Raw genomic sequence first — 17,957 nt, 5'->3', positions numbered from 1 at the left:
AACAACACCAATAATAATAAAAACACCACCACCAACAACAACAACAACAATAATAAAAACACCACCACCACCAACAACAATAATAATAATAACTAATTTTATTGTCGTCAAGAAAAAGGCACATTATGTTGTTTCTACAATGTGAGGCATATGATTTTTTTATATCAGTAAAGCAGGGTCTTCCAACGACAGTAAACGGGTGTGTCAAGATCACAATTAATGGACTATGGACTATGGCCTTTTGAGTTAAAAGTTATCGCATGTGCATGTATAAATATAAGTGAACATTCCCAGCGGCTGGCTAATTTCGTACCAAAGGGACTATCGATTAACTTGTATTAACCTAACACAAAATCGTTTATCAACTTCTGACATTTCTTAGTTTTAAAGGGGGACTATCCTCCACGAAACGGCTCCCACTGTCGGACTGGTTCTAGGCCTTGTAATTAGTAACTCTTGGCCAATTACACACGTTTTGTCTCTAAGCAGTTATGATAATCACCAACCGATAGAGAGAAGTAAATGATAAAATTTGAGTTTACAGACAAGTAAGGTGTGTTTTGCCCCATGGAAACTGGACGTTTATCGTCTGTTGACCTGCTTGCCTCCTCGAAACTGGACGTTTATCGTCTGTTGACTGTCCTGCCTCCTGGAAACTTGGCGTTTATCGTCTGTTGACTGCCTTGCCTCCTGGAAACTGGACGCTTATCGTCTGTTGACTGTCCTGCCTCGTGGAAACTGGACGTTTATCACACTGTGGCTTCCATCGAGCTTTATATGTTAGTAATATGTGTGACTATTGTCCATCTTATCTTAGACTGGCAGCAGCACGTTTCCAATATTAATGAGAAGTATTCACATAAAAATACTTAAATATATTTTTCATCGACCTGGGTTTCCGAATGCATACAATTTTGGGAACAATTATGTTTCTATATTTATTCTTTAAACGCTCCAAAAAATATCAACAATTCCCCCAAAAGTAAAAAAAAAACATATTACCGATAACGAAACTAGGACTATTAACATCTCATTAAAACTAAGGGCTATGTCCAGGAGTAAGAGATCTATATAATGAGATTGGTACATACTACTATCAACAGCACAGCTGCTGTTTTATGAAGAATTTAAAAGTAACTAACAATGTAGTAATCATTGTAGTTGATATATTATCACGGTAAAAAAACGGTTTTCTTGGTCAAGACTCGATTGTTTACAGGCAGCCGCGAAGCTGATAACATTCACTGACTAACTGTCCCGTGATATTGACATGTCGTGCGGTCGAGATAAGGGCAACAGATTGCACTGATAACGAGGCAATGTTTGGGTTGAAGGGTCTGTTAGGCGTGCTTGAGAATGTTCTTGAAGACCAGTCGCACGTTTGTGGGTAGGTACGCAGTGAATTCAAAAATACAAAACTGAATAAGAATACAAAGGAAACGAGTGAGTGAGTATGGTTTTACGCCGCTTTTAGCAATATTCCAGCAATATCACGGACACCAGAAATGGGCTTCACACATTGTACCCATGTCGGGAATCGAACCCGGGTCTTCGGCGTGACGAGTTAACGCAAAGGAAACGAACAAAAAATATGGAGTACAGCTTGTTGATCTCTTGATAATAGGTCAAGGTCACGCAGCTTGTGCTGTAACGGTTCAGACATACATGTATTCTTTGACACGACGAGGAGAGTTGTCTGAGAGAGTCCTCACACAGCTTATCACTGATAACAGAGCCCACCATCTCTTGAGATCGTTTATTCATTATTACACATCTACTCTGGAGTTGTTGTTTAACGTCACAAGCAATTGGGATACAGTGATATGCATCAACCAAGTCAGCGAGCCTGACCACCCGATCCCGTTAGCCTCTCACGACAAACATAGTCGCCTTTTACGGAAGACATTGGTTGCTGAAGACTTATATTCTAACCTGAATCTTCGCCGGTGCATCTACTCTAGAGAGCGGTGTTGAACAAGGAGAGAGTCAACAATTTCTAGATTCATTTGACATGTGGAGCACTTGTAAACATGTTCAAGATCCATTACATGCCATAGCCCCGTGAAGATCCGGTTTAGAATAGGTCTTCAGCAACCCATGCTTGTCGTAAGAGACGACTAACGGGATCGGGTGGTCAGGCTCGCTGACTTGGTTGATGCATGTCATCGTATCCCAATTGCGTAGATCGATGCTCATGATGTCAATCACTAGATTGTCTGGTCCAGGCTCGATTGTTTACAGACCGCCGTCAAATTGCTGGAATATCGTTGAAAGTGACATTAAAAAATATACATACAAATAAACAAACAAACAAAACATGCCAGTTACATAACAAAGATCAGGCTGTCAGATGGGATCTTGCGGGGAGAGTTGTGGTTGGCGAATGCGTTGCAGGATCCTGGTAGTACAAAGGGAGGCAAGTGTGTGTCACCCGTGCCTCTTGAGTCCGAGTGCGGAAATGACCTGCCAGATTCTGGCATGGCTAAGGGGCGCAACTCAGTGCCTCCTGAGTCGGAGAACGGTACTGCGATGTTTTAGTGAGTGAGTAAGTGAGCTGGGTGTAAAACACTGCTTTGAACAATATGAAGTCGCCTAGTTCTGCAAGAGCCACGCTAATGCTCTTGAGCTTCACTTAAGCAGGAGTTAACAGGGGCGGTCGGGTAGCCTAGTGGTTAAAGCGTTCGCTCGTAACGCCGAAGACCCGGGTTCGATTCCCGACATGGGTACAATGTGTGAAGCCCATTTCTGGTGTCCCCCGCCGTGATATTGCTGGAATATTGCTAAAAGCGGCGTAAAACCAAACTCACTCACTCAGGAGTTAACAGGTTACAGGGTGGAAGAAATACGCCTTCCTCAGGATATGAAACAAATAGCACAGGCCACAGGAGAAAACATCTTGTGCATGTGATGAAGAAGGAACGGGTCCACATTTCTACTGTTATTCATCATAGCTAAGTACAGATCAATCGGAAGCTACATAGATCCCGGGTGTGTAGACCACACGTGCTGTTTACACGTACATGACACGACAAAGTAACCTGAAGAAGATCACTAGGAGAGTGTCAAACACGTTAGGTTTGGGCGGGACGAAGGGTCCTTTCAACAATATAATTTCTTTTCAACATTCTGAAGCCTAAATTTTTTTTTAAAATTTTTCTGAGACATTTGTTTTTAGACAACTCAACCCACCCCCATGAGTGAGTGACTTGGGTTTAACGCCGCTTTTAACAGTAATCCAGTTGTATCACGGGGAAAGCCCCAAGTGATGCAGGTCTCAGACCTTTAGCGCTTCGGTGAAACCCACGAGCACGGGTACAGTGCTGACAAACCTAGAAATATAATCGGGGCGAAACGGAATTCAAACCCACAATCATAGGTTTCTGGTGTGTCAAAGGGACGCAACTCTGCACAGCGATTCGCGGTGCCTTAGACGACTGGGCCACTGTATCGAGATTTAGTCAGTCTTTGTTTCTTATAGTGAGAGAGTCAGCCAGTTACTTAAATAAAACAAATGAAACGACTTTTAAATATATTGATGAATTGGTTCAGCTCTGTCTGTATGTCCATAAAGAGATATACTCAAGTCATAGCACTTAGTAAATTTATGAGTGAGGCATACCAGAGTTATAGTCGATGTAATTATGTATTTAAACATATAATTAATCATTATAAAGGTTTCACTGTATGAAAATAAAGTTTGAATCAGATACCCGCGATCCCGATTTTGTTTTTCTCAAACCGCCGATGAGTGACTGAAAAACGTGGACCTTCGCATCAAGGTTTGTGGATTGTGGTCTATTGTCCAGTGTTTGAAATAAAAACAATTGCCTGGCTGCCATCGGGTCCCACAGACTTAATTAGCTGCAGGCCCTGACCAAACTCTTCTGTCCCTCATTTAAAAAACAAACTGCAGCTTATTGTGACAAACAAGTCCACATTGTTTCTGCAGGCCATAAGCCGCCACACAAATTTGAAACTACGAGCCCGAAGCGACATCTACCTGCCACGGGCCTACGGGCTTGCGCTTTTGTCGAACACAGCTGTTGTCGTGTGTGGGCACTCTACGGTACACACGCTCTGACGGTCCGCCTCTTGGACTCTCGTGGTACAATGCAAGGATATATCAGTTTTTCACACGGGGATGGGGATTGGGTGTGGTGGGAATTTTGTGATTCCTTTAATACGGGTGCTAGAGGAATATAAATAACAGAAAACAGTGTTATTGGTGGTCGTGTTTCAACGTTAAAAACATGTCCAACTTCTTAAGGTATATCGGTGAAATACGTTGACATTTACCCGATGACCTGTGAAACCATAGCATTATGTAAATTGATTTATGATTCAAAACATAGGGGTACCCCTTTATACCCTCCTGATAGGTGTAGTTAAGGCAGTTCGCTTTTAGAAGGCATACAAACATTAAGAAGCATCCCCGTGTAACTTCCATTGATAACAGCCGTATTTAACTATTGAGACAGTTCGTCCTTATAAAGCATAATAGTAAACACCACCACCAACACCATCTCTTATAACACCCCTTTTTAACAACGTATCGGCAAATTCCGTATGCAAATAGATATTTCGCAACCCCTCGCCATGACGACGACCTTTACAGGTGTTTCGAAACCACATGATCGATTATAAAGCTTCCCCTATTTCCTCCACTGAGTGCTCCGCTGACCCCGCCCATGATCGCGACTGGTCATTGACGGTATAATCTGGGTCGCGGTATTGAAAGGACTCAAGGTTTGCACACATTTACGTCTCCATGAGAGAAAGCATGTTGTGTGTATTTCGTTGCCTGATTATAAACATGTTATGTGGACGAAAGACGCCGTCATACCAAGGTATGTACAACACTTCCTATGGATTTTTGTCGTGGGTGTCGTTGTTGTGAAACACGTTGTTTATAGTAAAAGACTTCGATGGTGATACGATAAAGCAGATGTTTCTGAGATGAACGGTTGGGCAATCAAAGAAATTATTCACTGATGTTAATGATACAATATAATCATTTCAAGAATTATATTGAGATGGAAAACATTTTTCAATTTGATCCAAGCTATCCAGAAATGCTATAAGGGTGCGTTAAAACAATGTTTCCATCTTCCCGAGGCAAGGGAATTAGCTGACTTTAAAAGCCAAGTAGAAACTGGACTTTTACAGTCAGTTAACTTCCTTGGCTCGGGAAGATAAAAACCTTCATAACGTAGGACCCTGTTATACCGGAAACCTCGGTGGCCGGGCGAGTCTGTCGCCGAACACTGGAACGTTCAATGGCAGAAGCTCATGGTGGTCAATTAACTGAGAGACTGCATTGGCTCCAGTGCCGGTTGACCAGTACAACACGGTATGTCTGCTTAGTGTGTGAGTAAAGCCCAAAGTAATGCGGATTAATATTGAATAAATAATCTACGTCGCAGTCAATATTTGAGCCATACATAGCAACGATCTGGTGTACGATATCTACACTTTGCTGAAACCAACGCGCATAATTATGGTGTTTGGGACCGACCACCAAACAAAAAATTATGCTTACGACTGTTGAAAACAAAAGAAATTGACTGCCACAAAAAAAAACATTGTTGCAAGGTGTGATAGTTTTAAATAGAAAAATATCTGGTTTTGTAGCCTTAGCTGAACAAATTTCTCATCTCGATTAACAATCCCAGGCCACCCCCCACCCCCACCCCTATATCCCTATCCCCACCCCCACAGAATATCAAATGGTCGGTCTCGTGTACGAGAACGATAGCGCCAAAAGCACTGGCAAACGTTCAGTTACAACCTGTCGACAATCTATCTACAACTGTAATGGCTAGTCAAATAGTCCATACATCACGCAAGGTAAACAGGCCCATCAATGTCATACCGTGAGCAGTCAGTGTCAGTGTTGCCCCCGTGTCTCAGTCTGGGTATTGGCATGTGAGATACCGTTATTTGACCGAGTCACTTGATACAGAAGTGGACTTGAGTCCGAAGTCCAGTAAATTCCGTCAGTCCGTCAACGTCGTTACTGTTTGATTTGACCTCGAACATGATGTCAGAGTTTCAATCTCATTAAATTCGGATTTTGACTTCGATGTGGTACCTCTTTGCGTGAATATCTGGGGACACCCCCGTAGAAGGCCGCGTGAGGCAAACCCTGAGTGAGCTATCATGCGTGGATTCTTTTCAGCTTTCTAATACGAGTCGGCTTCGTTTATTTATCCCATCGATTCGGAAATTTCGATTTGTACAAATGAAAGCCACAAAGACACAAATGTACCTTCGATCGCACTCCCATTTGGATGCAGGTGGCGCTCAGAAACGACAGAATGTAGGATTTGTTTGTTTGTATGTTGTTTAACGGCGCACTCATCTATATACCAGCTCTATGACGGAGGTCTGAAAAATAATGGAGTCTGGACCAGATAATCCAGTGATCGTGAACAACGATCCACGCAATTGGGATACGATGACATGCATCAACAAAGTCAGCGAGCCTGACCACCCGACCCAGTTAGTCGCCTCTTACGACAAGCAAAATCGCCTTTCATGGCAAGCATGGGTTGCTCTAAGATCTATTCTAACCCGGATCTTCACGGGTCAGAATGTATGAAATATCCACAACAACGTAATGGCGCCGCTATCTCTACTTTCGGAACTTGTCGTTTGACTTCGTTCTCGAGATACAGATATCAGCTGGTTTGAATGCCCTTGCTCACTCCGAGACGTTCGTCACCAAATCGTGATATTGCGGGACAAGAGTAGGTGGCTCTATTTGCAGGTTACGGAAAAGGTCGAGTGGTGACGAATGTTACTAAGACCCCCTGTGGAGGAGTGAAATATGTAATTTTAACGAGATTGTAAAAGTTTCCCCAAGAATAAATTCTTTTGTCGTGCAGAAACAAGCAAGAAAATAATCTTTTACCTATACATAAATATCGCACCAGTTTGGTTAAACCAACGTGGTGGTTCATGAAGCGGACAAGATAAAATTTGATTCGAACCTACAACCAGCGGATCCAGGCACGGTTAGGGGACGCAACTCAAAGCTGCGGCTGAGGTCCGGATGCCTCTTGCATGGTCCCTTGATTGGATAGCTTACCCGTAAACCCAAGTTCTAGTCCGTGTATTTGTCTGGTCTTGAGATAAACTTGAATTGATAGAGAAATTTGTTGATGGGAAAACGAAGGACAAAACGGCACTGCTAGCCCTTATGATCGATGTGGGTCCGCCTTTTACAAAACGATAATCTATTGCATGTCCCGTGTTTAGAAATCTTGCAACTGTGAAATATGATATTCTGTTTTATTTTTTCAGGGCAGCGGGATTATGCGCGAAAGTTGTCTTGGTGATAGTATGACGTAAAAGTCCAAATCACTTATGACAGTGTGTCGTCACTAAATGAGCGATATGAAACGGATATTAAGACATTCAAGAATAACTCTAAACACCCGTCTTAGAGTATGTGGCGCGTGCCTAATCACATTCGTTGTATTTCTGGAAATATTTTCAATGTCAGAAATAACTGACAACGAATATATTCATATTTTCAACTCTGAAGAAGTTCCAAACGCCTCGCATAAAACCATACTTCTTTGGACCTCACTTTTCAATAACAACACATGGACACTGCCAAATTTAAACATACCCAGCTGTCCAAAGTATTACCCAAACAGATGTGAACTGACAACTGATCGAACACGCCTCGTCACAAGCGATGTGCTGCTATTTCACTCAGGGGACATTGATGAGCTGCCTTCGATTAGACGGACGGGTCAGATCTGGGTGATTTTCAATATGGAAGCTTTACCAAACATACGACAAAGTCTCAAACAGTTTAATGGTCTTTTCAATTGGACAACCTGGTACAGGACGGATTCAACTGTACCCATGGTATATGGGTATGCTCTGAAAAGGCCTCGAAGAGACATGGAACTGTCAATAGATATATTCGCAGAAAAATCCAAAATGGCGTTTTGGGCAGCTAGTAATTGCGATGATCCAGTTCATCGATACAAGGTTGTGCATGAACTGAAGAAACATGTCGATGTGGATACGTATGGTCGATGTGGGGAATTGGTGTGTGATAAGACTGATAAAGAGTGTTTTAAGAAGTTAACGGACTACAAGTTTGTACTTTCATTCGAGAACAGCCACTGTCGAGATTACGTGACGGAGAAGTATTGGTTGGCGCTGAGAAGGCGACAGATCCCTATTGTTTATGGTGGCGCTGATTACGAGTCTTTGGTACTTCCGCGCTCGTATATCAACGTCAGAGATTTCACTAACCTATCAGCACTAGCGACATATATGATCAAGGTCGCTGCGAACAGAACGTTATACAACAGTTATTTTGATTGGATGAGGGAGTATGAACTGCCACCGTGCAATCAGGAGTTTAACGAGCACTGTTTTGATTTGGAGTCCTATTTTTGTTCCCTGTGTGGAGCTCTGCATGATCGGACTACACCGTCCCAAGTGTACAGCAACCTGCATGGGTGGGCGACAAATGACCTTCCACAGTGTCAGGAGTTTTCAGTAAGTACCGAGCCTCTTTTCTTCCTTATATAGACCGCCTCAGTGGTCTAGTGGTAGAGCGGAAGGTCCGGGGTTCGATCCTCGACCGCGTCATACCAAAATACGTTAAACGATGGTACTTGTTGTCACCCTGTCTAACGCTCGGCATTAAGGGGCTAAAACAAGGACTGGTCGGCTCGGAGTAAGTATACTGTGTCTGAGTGGGGTATTCATGTTAACCTGATCCATGGTATCTCAGTGTGCTAGCACTATAAATCGGCATCAGTCCGTATTAGTACAAGCAGCCACACACACACACACACACACACACACACACACACGTGCATGCACGTCGCTATGTAAGTGTAATCATCTTGGACGCGACGTTAAACCCAACCCATCTCACCTCACCTCTTCTTTTTATAAGTGAGTTCAAACACAAGCAAGAGCACAAAGACAATGATGTCACCTAGCCCTTAGAATATGTGCATAAAATGAAGTTAATAAGTTAATGTAAATGTGAAACAGTGGTTTGTCTCATTTACTCCAAATGTCCCCACCCCCACCCACCCCCACCCCCCACCCCACCCCCCAGCAACCCATCCACATTATAGTGATGCACCAACATTTAAATATGGGTTGACTTCAGTATTTCAGGTTGTTCAACCCGTTCAGACTGCTGGGCGTGTAGCCAGTGCCCCGAAGGAGGACCCTCGGACAAACGGTGCAATAGCGGTTTCCAGGGGGACATTCGTACTGATTACGCTACACAGTGATAACTTTGTCCACGAGTTTCGACAACAAAACATGTACTTTGATCTATTTATTCTTCACTAGAATTGTTTCATCAAAACCAACATTTTTATCAAAATCAACCCCCTCGACAACAACACACACACACTCATCAACACCAACACACTCATCAACATCATCAACACCAACAGACCCATGAGCAGACCCGTGAAGGTCCGGAGTAGAATAGATCTCGCTGACTTGGTTGATCGATGCTCATGATGTCAATCACTGGATTGTCTGGTCGATTATTTACAGACCGCCGTCATATAGCTGGAATATTACTAAGTGCGGCGTTAAGCAACAAACAAACAAAACACTCATCAATATCATCAGCACCAACACACTCATCAACATCAACGACCTCATCAACACCAACACACTCATCAACATCATCACACTCATCAACATCATCGACCTCATCAACACCAACACAATCAACACCAACACACTCATCAACATCATCACACTCATCAACACCAACACATTCATCAACATCATCACAACCATCAACACCAACACACTCATCATCATCGACCTCATCAACACCAACACACGCATAAACATCATCAACACCAACACACTCATCAACATCATCAACACCAACACACTCATTGATCTCATCAACATCATCAACACCAACACACTCATCAACATCATCAACACAAACACACTCATTGATCTCATCAACACCAACACACTCATCAACCTCATCAACACCAACACACACATCAACATCATCAACACCAACACACTCATTGATCTCATCAACACCAACACACTCATCGACCTCATCAACACCAACACACACATCAACATCATCAACACCAACACACTCATTGATCTCATCAACACCAACACACTCATCAACCTCATCAACACCAACACACACATCAACATCATCAACACCAACACACTCATTGATCTCATCAACATCATCAACACCAACACACTCATCAACATCATCAACACAAACACACTCATTGATCTCATCAACATCATCAACACCAACACACTCATTGATCTCATCAACATCATCAACACCAACACACTCATCAACATCATCAACACAAACACACTCATTGATCTCATCAACATCATCAACACCAACACACTCATCAACATCAACACCAACACACTCATCAACATCATCAACACCAACACACTCATCAACATCATCAACACCAACACACTCATCAACATCATCATACTTATCAACATCATCGACCTCATCAACACCAACACACTCATCAACATAATCCTCATCAACATCAACACAAACACCGTCATAAACGCCACCGTCCATCATACCATCAACGCCAATGTCAATTCAAAAACCTAAATCAACATCATAATAATAATCATCATCATCAAAATCTAAATCAACATCAACTCCACCATCAATATTCTGATTCCTACAGAGTCGGTACTACTCTGTTATATTTGCAAAAGTCGTCCTACAGGGTAAATGTCAATAAAGCATCAACCTTTGTCATCTACGAAGAGACAGGTTCCCAGTTCGTCTCGCAACCACTGGTTTCAACGTTGGCTCACCAGTATCATGTATATATCACGTGCGAAGAAGGCCTTAATCAATGTATGTCTGTCTCGCAGTATGTAGGAGATTTTACACCGAATATATTTTTTGAATTATTTGATGCCCAAATCCAACCAGAAGTATGGGGATTTCAGCGATACGATAGTCTCGGAAAGCTACATGTTTTTATCCTGTAAAAAATTCCTATCCGCTGGTCCATCAACCCCCAATTGTATGGTCTGTGGCGAGTGTGGCAGATACTAGTTATATATCAACTCCCAAATTAGATGCTTGAAATACTGGTTTAATATTCTTGGAATGCATGAACGCCGAATCCCCAAACTTGCTTATAATATGCTTGTACCTTTAGACGACATGGGCAAAGGAACATGGGCATCACATGGAAACCTTTTGTTTTCACATGGCTACGGGTTGTATGGGTAAACTAAGCAGTTGGTGATGTTAAACTCTTTTTGAAACAATTTCGTGAACAATCTATAAAATATGTTTTATCAGGAATGGCATTCCACTCTAGAAAACAGTTCAAAAACAGTTCTAGACTTGTATAGAACTTTAAGAGTCTCATTCAACCCGAAAAATACTTATCTACATTAACACCAAGAACCCTTCGACGTCCATTTATTCAATTTAGGCTCGGATTGTTAGATCTCATGATAAATGAAGGAAGAAAAATGTCCTCTGAAAAGTCGAAGAGGCTGTGCCCATGATGTCATTCAGCTATAGAAAATGAAATTCATTTTTGTTTTGTACGTCCTTATTATTCTGATCAAAGAAACAAGTTTATACCAGGACGCTTATCCCGTACCTGCTTTTATTTCTCTTCTTTCTTCAAAAGATGATGCTGTCATATTAAAACTGGCTATATATGTTAAACATGCAATTTCCCTCAGAAACAAATTGTTAAATTGAGTATATATCCAAATATGTAAACTATTTATTTGTAACTCTTTTGTATACGGGCCGGAGGCCTTACATGCAATAAATATCTTTGACTTTGACTATTATATTTGTGTAGCCAGGATCCATGTTGTAAGTGATGCTGTCACACGATCTGCAAGAAAAATACAGCTGGCAGGAAAGGTCATTCGCCTGACACAGACTCGTGGTCTCAACAACTGAGGCACTGAAACATGACATCAGCAGGAACAGATCGTCTGAATGTAGCAGCCATTCAATTTACATCTTAATGGACTCACGGACTATAGCGACAGGGAGTAGGTGTTGCGGGTAAATCGATTAACTGTGTATGAACACACAATGTCATTTAGAAAGTGGTCAAATGTAACAAATGTTATATTTGGGATAACACTTTTTTAGTAAAGTACAGATTCTCGTACTTTTTTGGGTTGAGTCCCGTCCACGATTAACTGTGGTAGTGAATGAAGTTGATTATGACGTGACCTCGAAAAGCTGAGTGAAACAAAATGTGATGTTTGACACATATGTTTTATTTGTAAAGGTATCTGAGGGCTCGTTTGCTATGCATCCTTGTGTTTGAAAGGTACATAAAACGTCCCGCATTCAGGAGAAATACCAACATACAGAAAGTCTTAATCCTCTGTTTTTTTCACAGATGTTTTACCTTTGGCATGGAAACAAAAAAATTGTGATTCTACAGTTGAAGGCATCGCTTTCGTCATTCTTCTTGACATGTATACCTTGTTTGTTTTACACTTAGCATCTTTGATATTTAACTTTGTACTTTTCTGTGAACGCTGATCGTGAATGTATATGTTCACGTCGCTATATGACTGAACTATTGCAGTCAAATATTAACTCGTCTCTCACTAACAGCGGAGGGGAGGTCGGGTAGCCTAGTGGTTAAAGCGTTCGCTCGTCACGCCGAAGACCCAGGTTCGATTCCCGACATGGGTACAATGTGTGAAATCCTTTTGTTCCCCACCCTGATATTGCTGGAATATTGTTTAAAGCGGCATAAACCATACTCACTCAATCACCAACAGATGTGCCATGTCATTGTTAAACGTAAAGTGCATTCTGTAGCGGAGATAAAGCTACTGCGTTTTGAAATTTAATGTCCCACTGGTGAGTAGATACCTCTTATTTTAATTTGTTTCAAATGTATATATAAAAGGGTACTACACAGGACCTTAGGATCTTAGAACCTTCCGATAGTGCAAACTGTACGTTGTTTGTCATATGCGCAAGCTATTTGCTTTTTGTTTACACTGCATGACGTATTTGAGAATGCTGTTATCAAGATTTATTATAATCGACATTTTATTGACTAGTCGCCGTAGACATTTTACGTTCGTTTCTTTCCCCCCGAGTGTAGAATTCGAAATATGTCCAGATTCTAAAACTGGACGCGAAAACAAGTTATATTTGTAAATAAGAGCATCGCTTGAAACTACTGTGGGCGTTTTTGGAAACCCAGAGGTTAAAGCATTCGCTCGTCACACTGAAGACCCAGATTCCACTCCGGTCATACATACGATGTGTGAAGCCCTTTCTGGCGTCCCCTGCCGTGGTATTGCTGGAATATTGTTCAAACGGCGTAAAACTCTACTCGTTCACCCTCGCATTTGTTTTTTGGCTCGCTAAGTAAACACATGGGCCAATACCTCAGACATTCGCAAAACACCAGTTCCTGAGGTTGTCCTCGGGTTGACTACACTTGTTTTTGTTGGGTCTTCTCCATGGTATTTCCTTTCTGTATACATTTGCGTGTCTTTTTAGTTTTGGGCGTACACTAGTTGCAAACATATTCCGGCAGACATCTGACTTGTCACCCATGTCTTGAGGTGTATTCCCCTCACAGCTTACCTCACAGTCGTCATTAGACAACATTAGCATGTGCAAGCAGATTAAATAATTTTTACTTTTTAAGTAAATGACAAAACCCCAGGTCTCTATGCTAACAGTTTATTGAATATCTTGGATATTTGAGATAAGGTGGCATTTTAAATACGTCTAAACTCGATGGTAACGCTCCCTTAACGTCTTTCTCAGTCAGCACAGACGTTATGGATCAACAAAGGTGTCCCGTTTACTGACTGCTGGTATGTTCGCGAACTGGATAGCTTTAAGACTGCTAGCTCGTCGTACTGTCTTAGTTGTGACAATTTTGTCTCCATAGTTGTCTTCTGAGCAGCCTCGGCTCTTTCCACTATTGTATGATGTCACGTCTACCTTGGAGTACTGCTTTGAAGAGGGCACGCTACGACGGGTATTATGTTTGATCTACGATGACCTTTCTTTAGTATAGGTTGGAATGTCTTCCTCGTTCGATTTTCAAAATACTGGATAAACTTCTTGGGGTCCGGAACCAATACTTTTCGTTCCATTGTCGTTATTTTAGGAAAGGATAATGGCATGTCCATGTTAAAGAACTGTCTGACTTTGTCTTGTTCAGACAAGTTGCGACATGTGTGAACTTGTTCTCCTCCGTCAAACAAACAACCAAAGCATAATTCAACACTGAGACGTTTCCTGATTTTACGGAGTTCCAGACTGTAACATGAGTGAGTGAGTTGGGTTTAACGCCGCTTTTAACAGTATTCCAGTTATATAGCGGCTTGTCAGCTTCATGTGGGAAGAAAGCCCGAAGTGATGCAGGTCTCAGACGTTTACCGCTTCGGTGAAACCCACGAGCACGGGTATGGTGCTGACAAACCTAGAAACATAATCAGGGCGAACCGGGATTCGAACACACAATCATAGGTTTCTGGCGTGCCCAAGGGACGCAACTCTGCACAGCGAATCGCGGCGCCTTAGACGACTGGGCCACCCGTGCCCCCCTGTAACATGATGCCAGCAAGGATTCAGTATACTTCATCGCACAAACAGCTTCAACTTCATCGCACAAACAGCTTCAACTTCATCGCACAAACAGCTTCAACTTCATCCACCAAAACCTGTAGCGTATTTTCTTGACAATCACCCGCTTGGTTGCTTTCACATCATAATGAAATCTGGTTTTCGCAGCTTGCACACGTTGGTGTCTGTCTTGAAACCATTGGGGGATTGTACAACCACTGTTATTGAGGAGATCAGCTGCTCGCATTACATATTTCCATCTGTAGAAAGTGGCTCTGTCATCTGTCACACTTTTTGAAATAGAACAAAAGTGTTCCCTGACTTCCGTTAATATTTTCTCTAATAAATTCTCTCCTCACCATTTTTGACGGAAATACAATGCTCAGGTCATGAAGAGATAGTCTAACGCCCTAAAGTTTATCATAAGGACTAGCCACTACGAGAATTCTAGGAAAAGAGTAAATCAGAATGTCTTTTAAGTGAGCAGACTGACGATATTAGGCCAGAGATACTTTTCACACCACATCACAGCATACACTGTCCCACTTCCATGCGTTAAACTGTCTTACACGTTACCCAATCGTTTCTGCTCTGCAGGTGTTGAACATTTTAAAATCTGCTCGGCTGTGTCCCAGTCTCCAAATATCACCGCTTTGCTGTACATGTAATATTGTTCAGCACAGTTAACTTCCTTGTCATCGATATGAATGACAGTAGCGTAGTGTTGACTGAATGGAGAAAACTTGAAATAAAACAGTACGAGCCTACCTGTCATAATTGTTGCAATAACTTGATTCAATATTGATTGGCTGTTGAAAGCGTAAAGCAACCTGACTGGTAAGAATACTTTTTCGCATCATATATATAATTAACTGTTAAAATGATTGGTCCTATTTCACACAAGGTAAACAGAGATTGGTTAGGTAGAACAGGGAAGGGTATTAACATGTGAAGGAAAGATTCATTCACATGAAAGGTAGGATTTCACAGCCATTTTGTCATTTGAGCATCGGCCTCTATTTGGCTTGTGTGGACTGCAGCCCAGACAGCGAATGGGACTTCTCCCAGAAGGCGCTGCCTAGTCAAACCCACCTAGAACTTTTCGGAGAATGTGAAGACTCACTCAACACACACTGCAACCTTCTGCATTACCACCCGGATTGTCAGAAGGGCTGTATTCCTGGCAACAGTGCGTGAGTAGTCTTTTACGCCGCTTTTAGCAATATTCCAGCAATATCACGACCGGGGACACCATAAATGGTCTTTACACATTGTTCCCATGTTGGCAATCGAACCCGGGTCTTCGGCGTGACGAGCGGTTAAACCACAAGGCTACCCGACCGCCCCTCCTGGCTGCAAACCCGGGTTCCTAACCTAAGGCACCGAGAACAATCTGGAGTCGGACAACTTGTCACTTGAGATGCAAGTCTGACGTTTCGAAAGCGAGGTCTGCATATTTGCCATGTTTTTTTCTGAATCTTATCAATCACATTAGTGTCAAAAGAGACAGAAAATTCAATGATATAAATGATTTCATTGGGCTTATCAAAAAGGGCAAGATCAGGTTTGTTGGCCTGGCTAGATCTGAGGCTGTATACTGGCCTATTCCAAAGAATTTTGTATTTATCATTTTCCATGACGCCCTCTACATTTTCTTGGTCGTACCATGGACAGACCTCTGTTTCAAAACCACAAGCATTGCTTAGACGGTAATAAAATGATACTGTGTTTTTGCTAAAGCTGGGCATCCACTGACAATGTGTTGGACAGTCTCATTTAATTCATTGCACAATCTACATTTCGTGTTTACATTATAATGCAAAATCACACATTGACGGTTTCGATGGTTCTTGTTGTCACCCTGTCTGGCGCTCGGCATTGAGGGGCTAAAACAAGGACTGGTCGGCTCGGAGTCAGTATACTGTGTCTGAGTGGGGTATTCATGTGAAACTGCGGCATGGTATCTCTGTGTGCTAGCACTATAAAGCGGCATCAGTCCGGACTAGTACAAGCAGCCACACAAACACACACACGAACATGCACGTTGCTGTATAAGTGCAATAATCTTGGACGCGACGTTTCCCCATTTCCCCTCACCTCACCTTTTAAGGTGCTGAAGGTCTACCAATTATTCTACTCCCGAGCACGAGCTAGACCAATGGTTAAATAGGTCGCGTTGGTGATCATTGCACTTATATAGCTACGTGTGTGTGTGTGTGTGTGTGTGTGTGTGTGTGTGTCCGGACTAATGCCGGTTTTATTGTGCTATCCCACTGATATTTATCAGAGCCGACCAGTCCTTGTTTTATCCCCTTAGCGCGAAGTGTCAGGCAGGGTAACAACAAGTACCATACTTTAACTTATTTTGGTATGACGCCTCCAGGTGATCGAACCACCGACCTTCCGTTCTCCGGGCCGACGCTCTATACTCCACACCACGGAGGCAGTCAATGGTTATATCATTCATTCCTTACGCCGCATGCCTGGGTTTGGGTACAATGTCTATTCTTGGTGTTCCCTGCCGTGATGTGGATGGAATATTGCTATTAGCGGCGTAAAAGCATACTCACTCACAGATGGTGATTCCGAGAGCACTGTTAACAACGCCCAGCCTGCATCTCACTGCTTCCATTCGTCACCACTCGTATCTGTTCGTAACCTGCAAGAAGCATTCGTAACCAACTCGTGCCATTCCGGGGCACGCCGCCTTCGTGTGTCATTCCTATCATATGACGTTTTCTTGAAGGTTACGGAATGATGGGATTGGCGACGATAGATTTTTGTAGGTTACGGAAAGAGACGAGTGATGACGAATGCTGCGAGATCATTCGTGTTGCACCGGAATGATTCGGAAAGGTCACGAGTACCTGCTTCAACACACACGGGACAGTATTGCATGTTTCAGACAGAAGTTAATTACCCAATGTATCTGGGTGTGGCCTTGTGTGTCGGTAACAGGAGAGTTCTGTAAAGTTGGTTTCAGCTATCGCCCTTGATCAGTTGACAAATAGAGATTCTCTTCCCTATTTATTTTTTTGTTTAACGCCGCACTCAACAATATTCTAGCTGTATGACGGTAGTCAGTAAATAAACGAGTCTGGACTAGACAACTCAGTGATTGAGTTCGACGTACACAGACACACACGGGACATAATAATTCTGAGATACATACTCAGACAAACAATCCAATGTTCATTATCGGGGAGTATCTAGTATTTCAACCTACAATTAACTGGTACTCGCATCCGAGCTGGAAGAAGAAGGGGAATCGAACCCCGACCATCATTGGGAAGTCTGGCAAACACAATCGTGCTAACCAACC

General features: G+C 42.5%; 1 protein-coding gene across 1 annotated transcript; it reads left to right on the top strand.

The window, feature by feature from the left end:
- The first annotated feature begins 4,665 nt into the window (after positions 1-4,665).
- On the top strand, positions 4,666-9,441 carry LOC124138529 (alpha-(1,3)-fucosyltransferase C-like). Its single transcript, XM_046505234.2, has 3 exons — positions 4,666-4,847; positions 7,306-8,526; positions 9,155-9,441. Exons 2-3 carry the CDS (start codon positions 7,390-7,392, stop codon positions 9,194-9,196), a joined length of 1,179 nt encoding a protein of 392 aa, XP_046361190.1. The 5' UTR covers positions 4,666-4,847; positions 7,306-7,389; the 3' UTR covers positions 9,197-9,441.
- The last annotated feature ends 8,516 nt before the right edge of the window (positions 9,442-17,957 follow it).

The sequence above is a fragment of the Haliotis rufescens genome, unplaced genomic scaffold, assembly GCF_023055435.1.
Source record: "Haliotis rufescens isolate VD_foot unplaced genomic scaffold, xgHalRufe1.0.p SCAF_54, whole genome shotgun sequence".
Lineage (NCBI taxonomy): Eukaryota > Metazoa > Mollusca > Gastropoda > Lepetellida > Haliotidae > Haliotis > Haliotis rufescens.
Note: the sequence above shows the minus strand (reverse complement) of the source record. Positions and strands in the feature narration are given on the sequence as shown.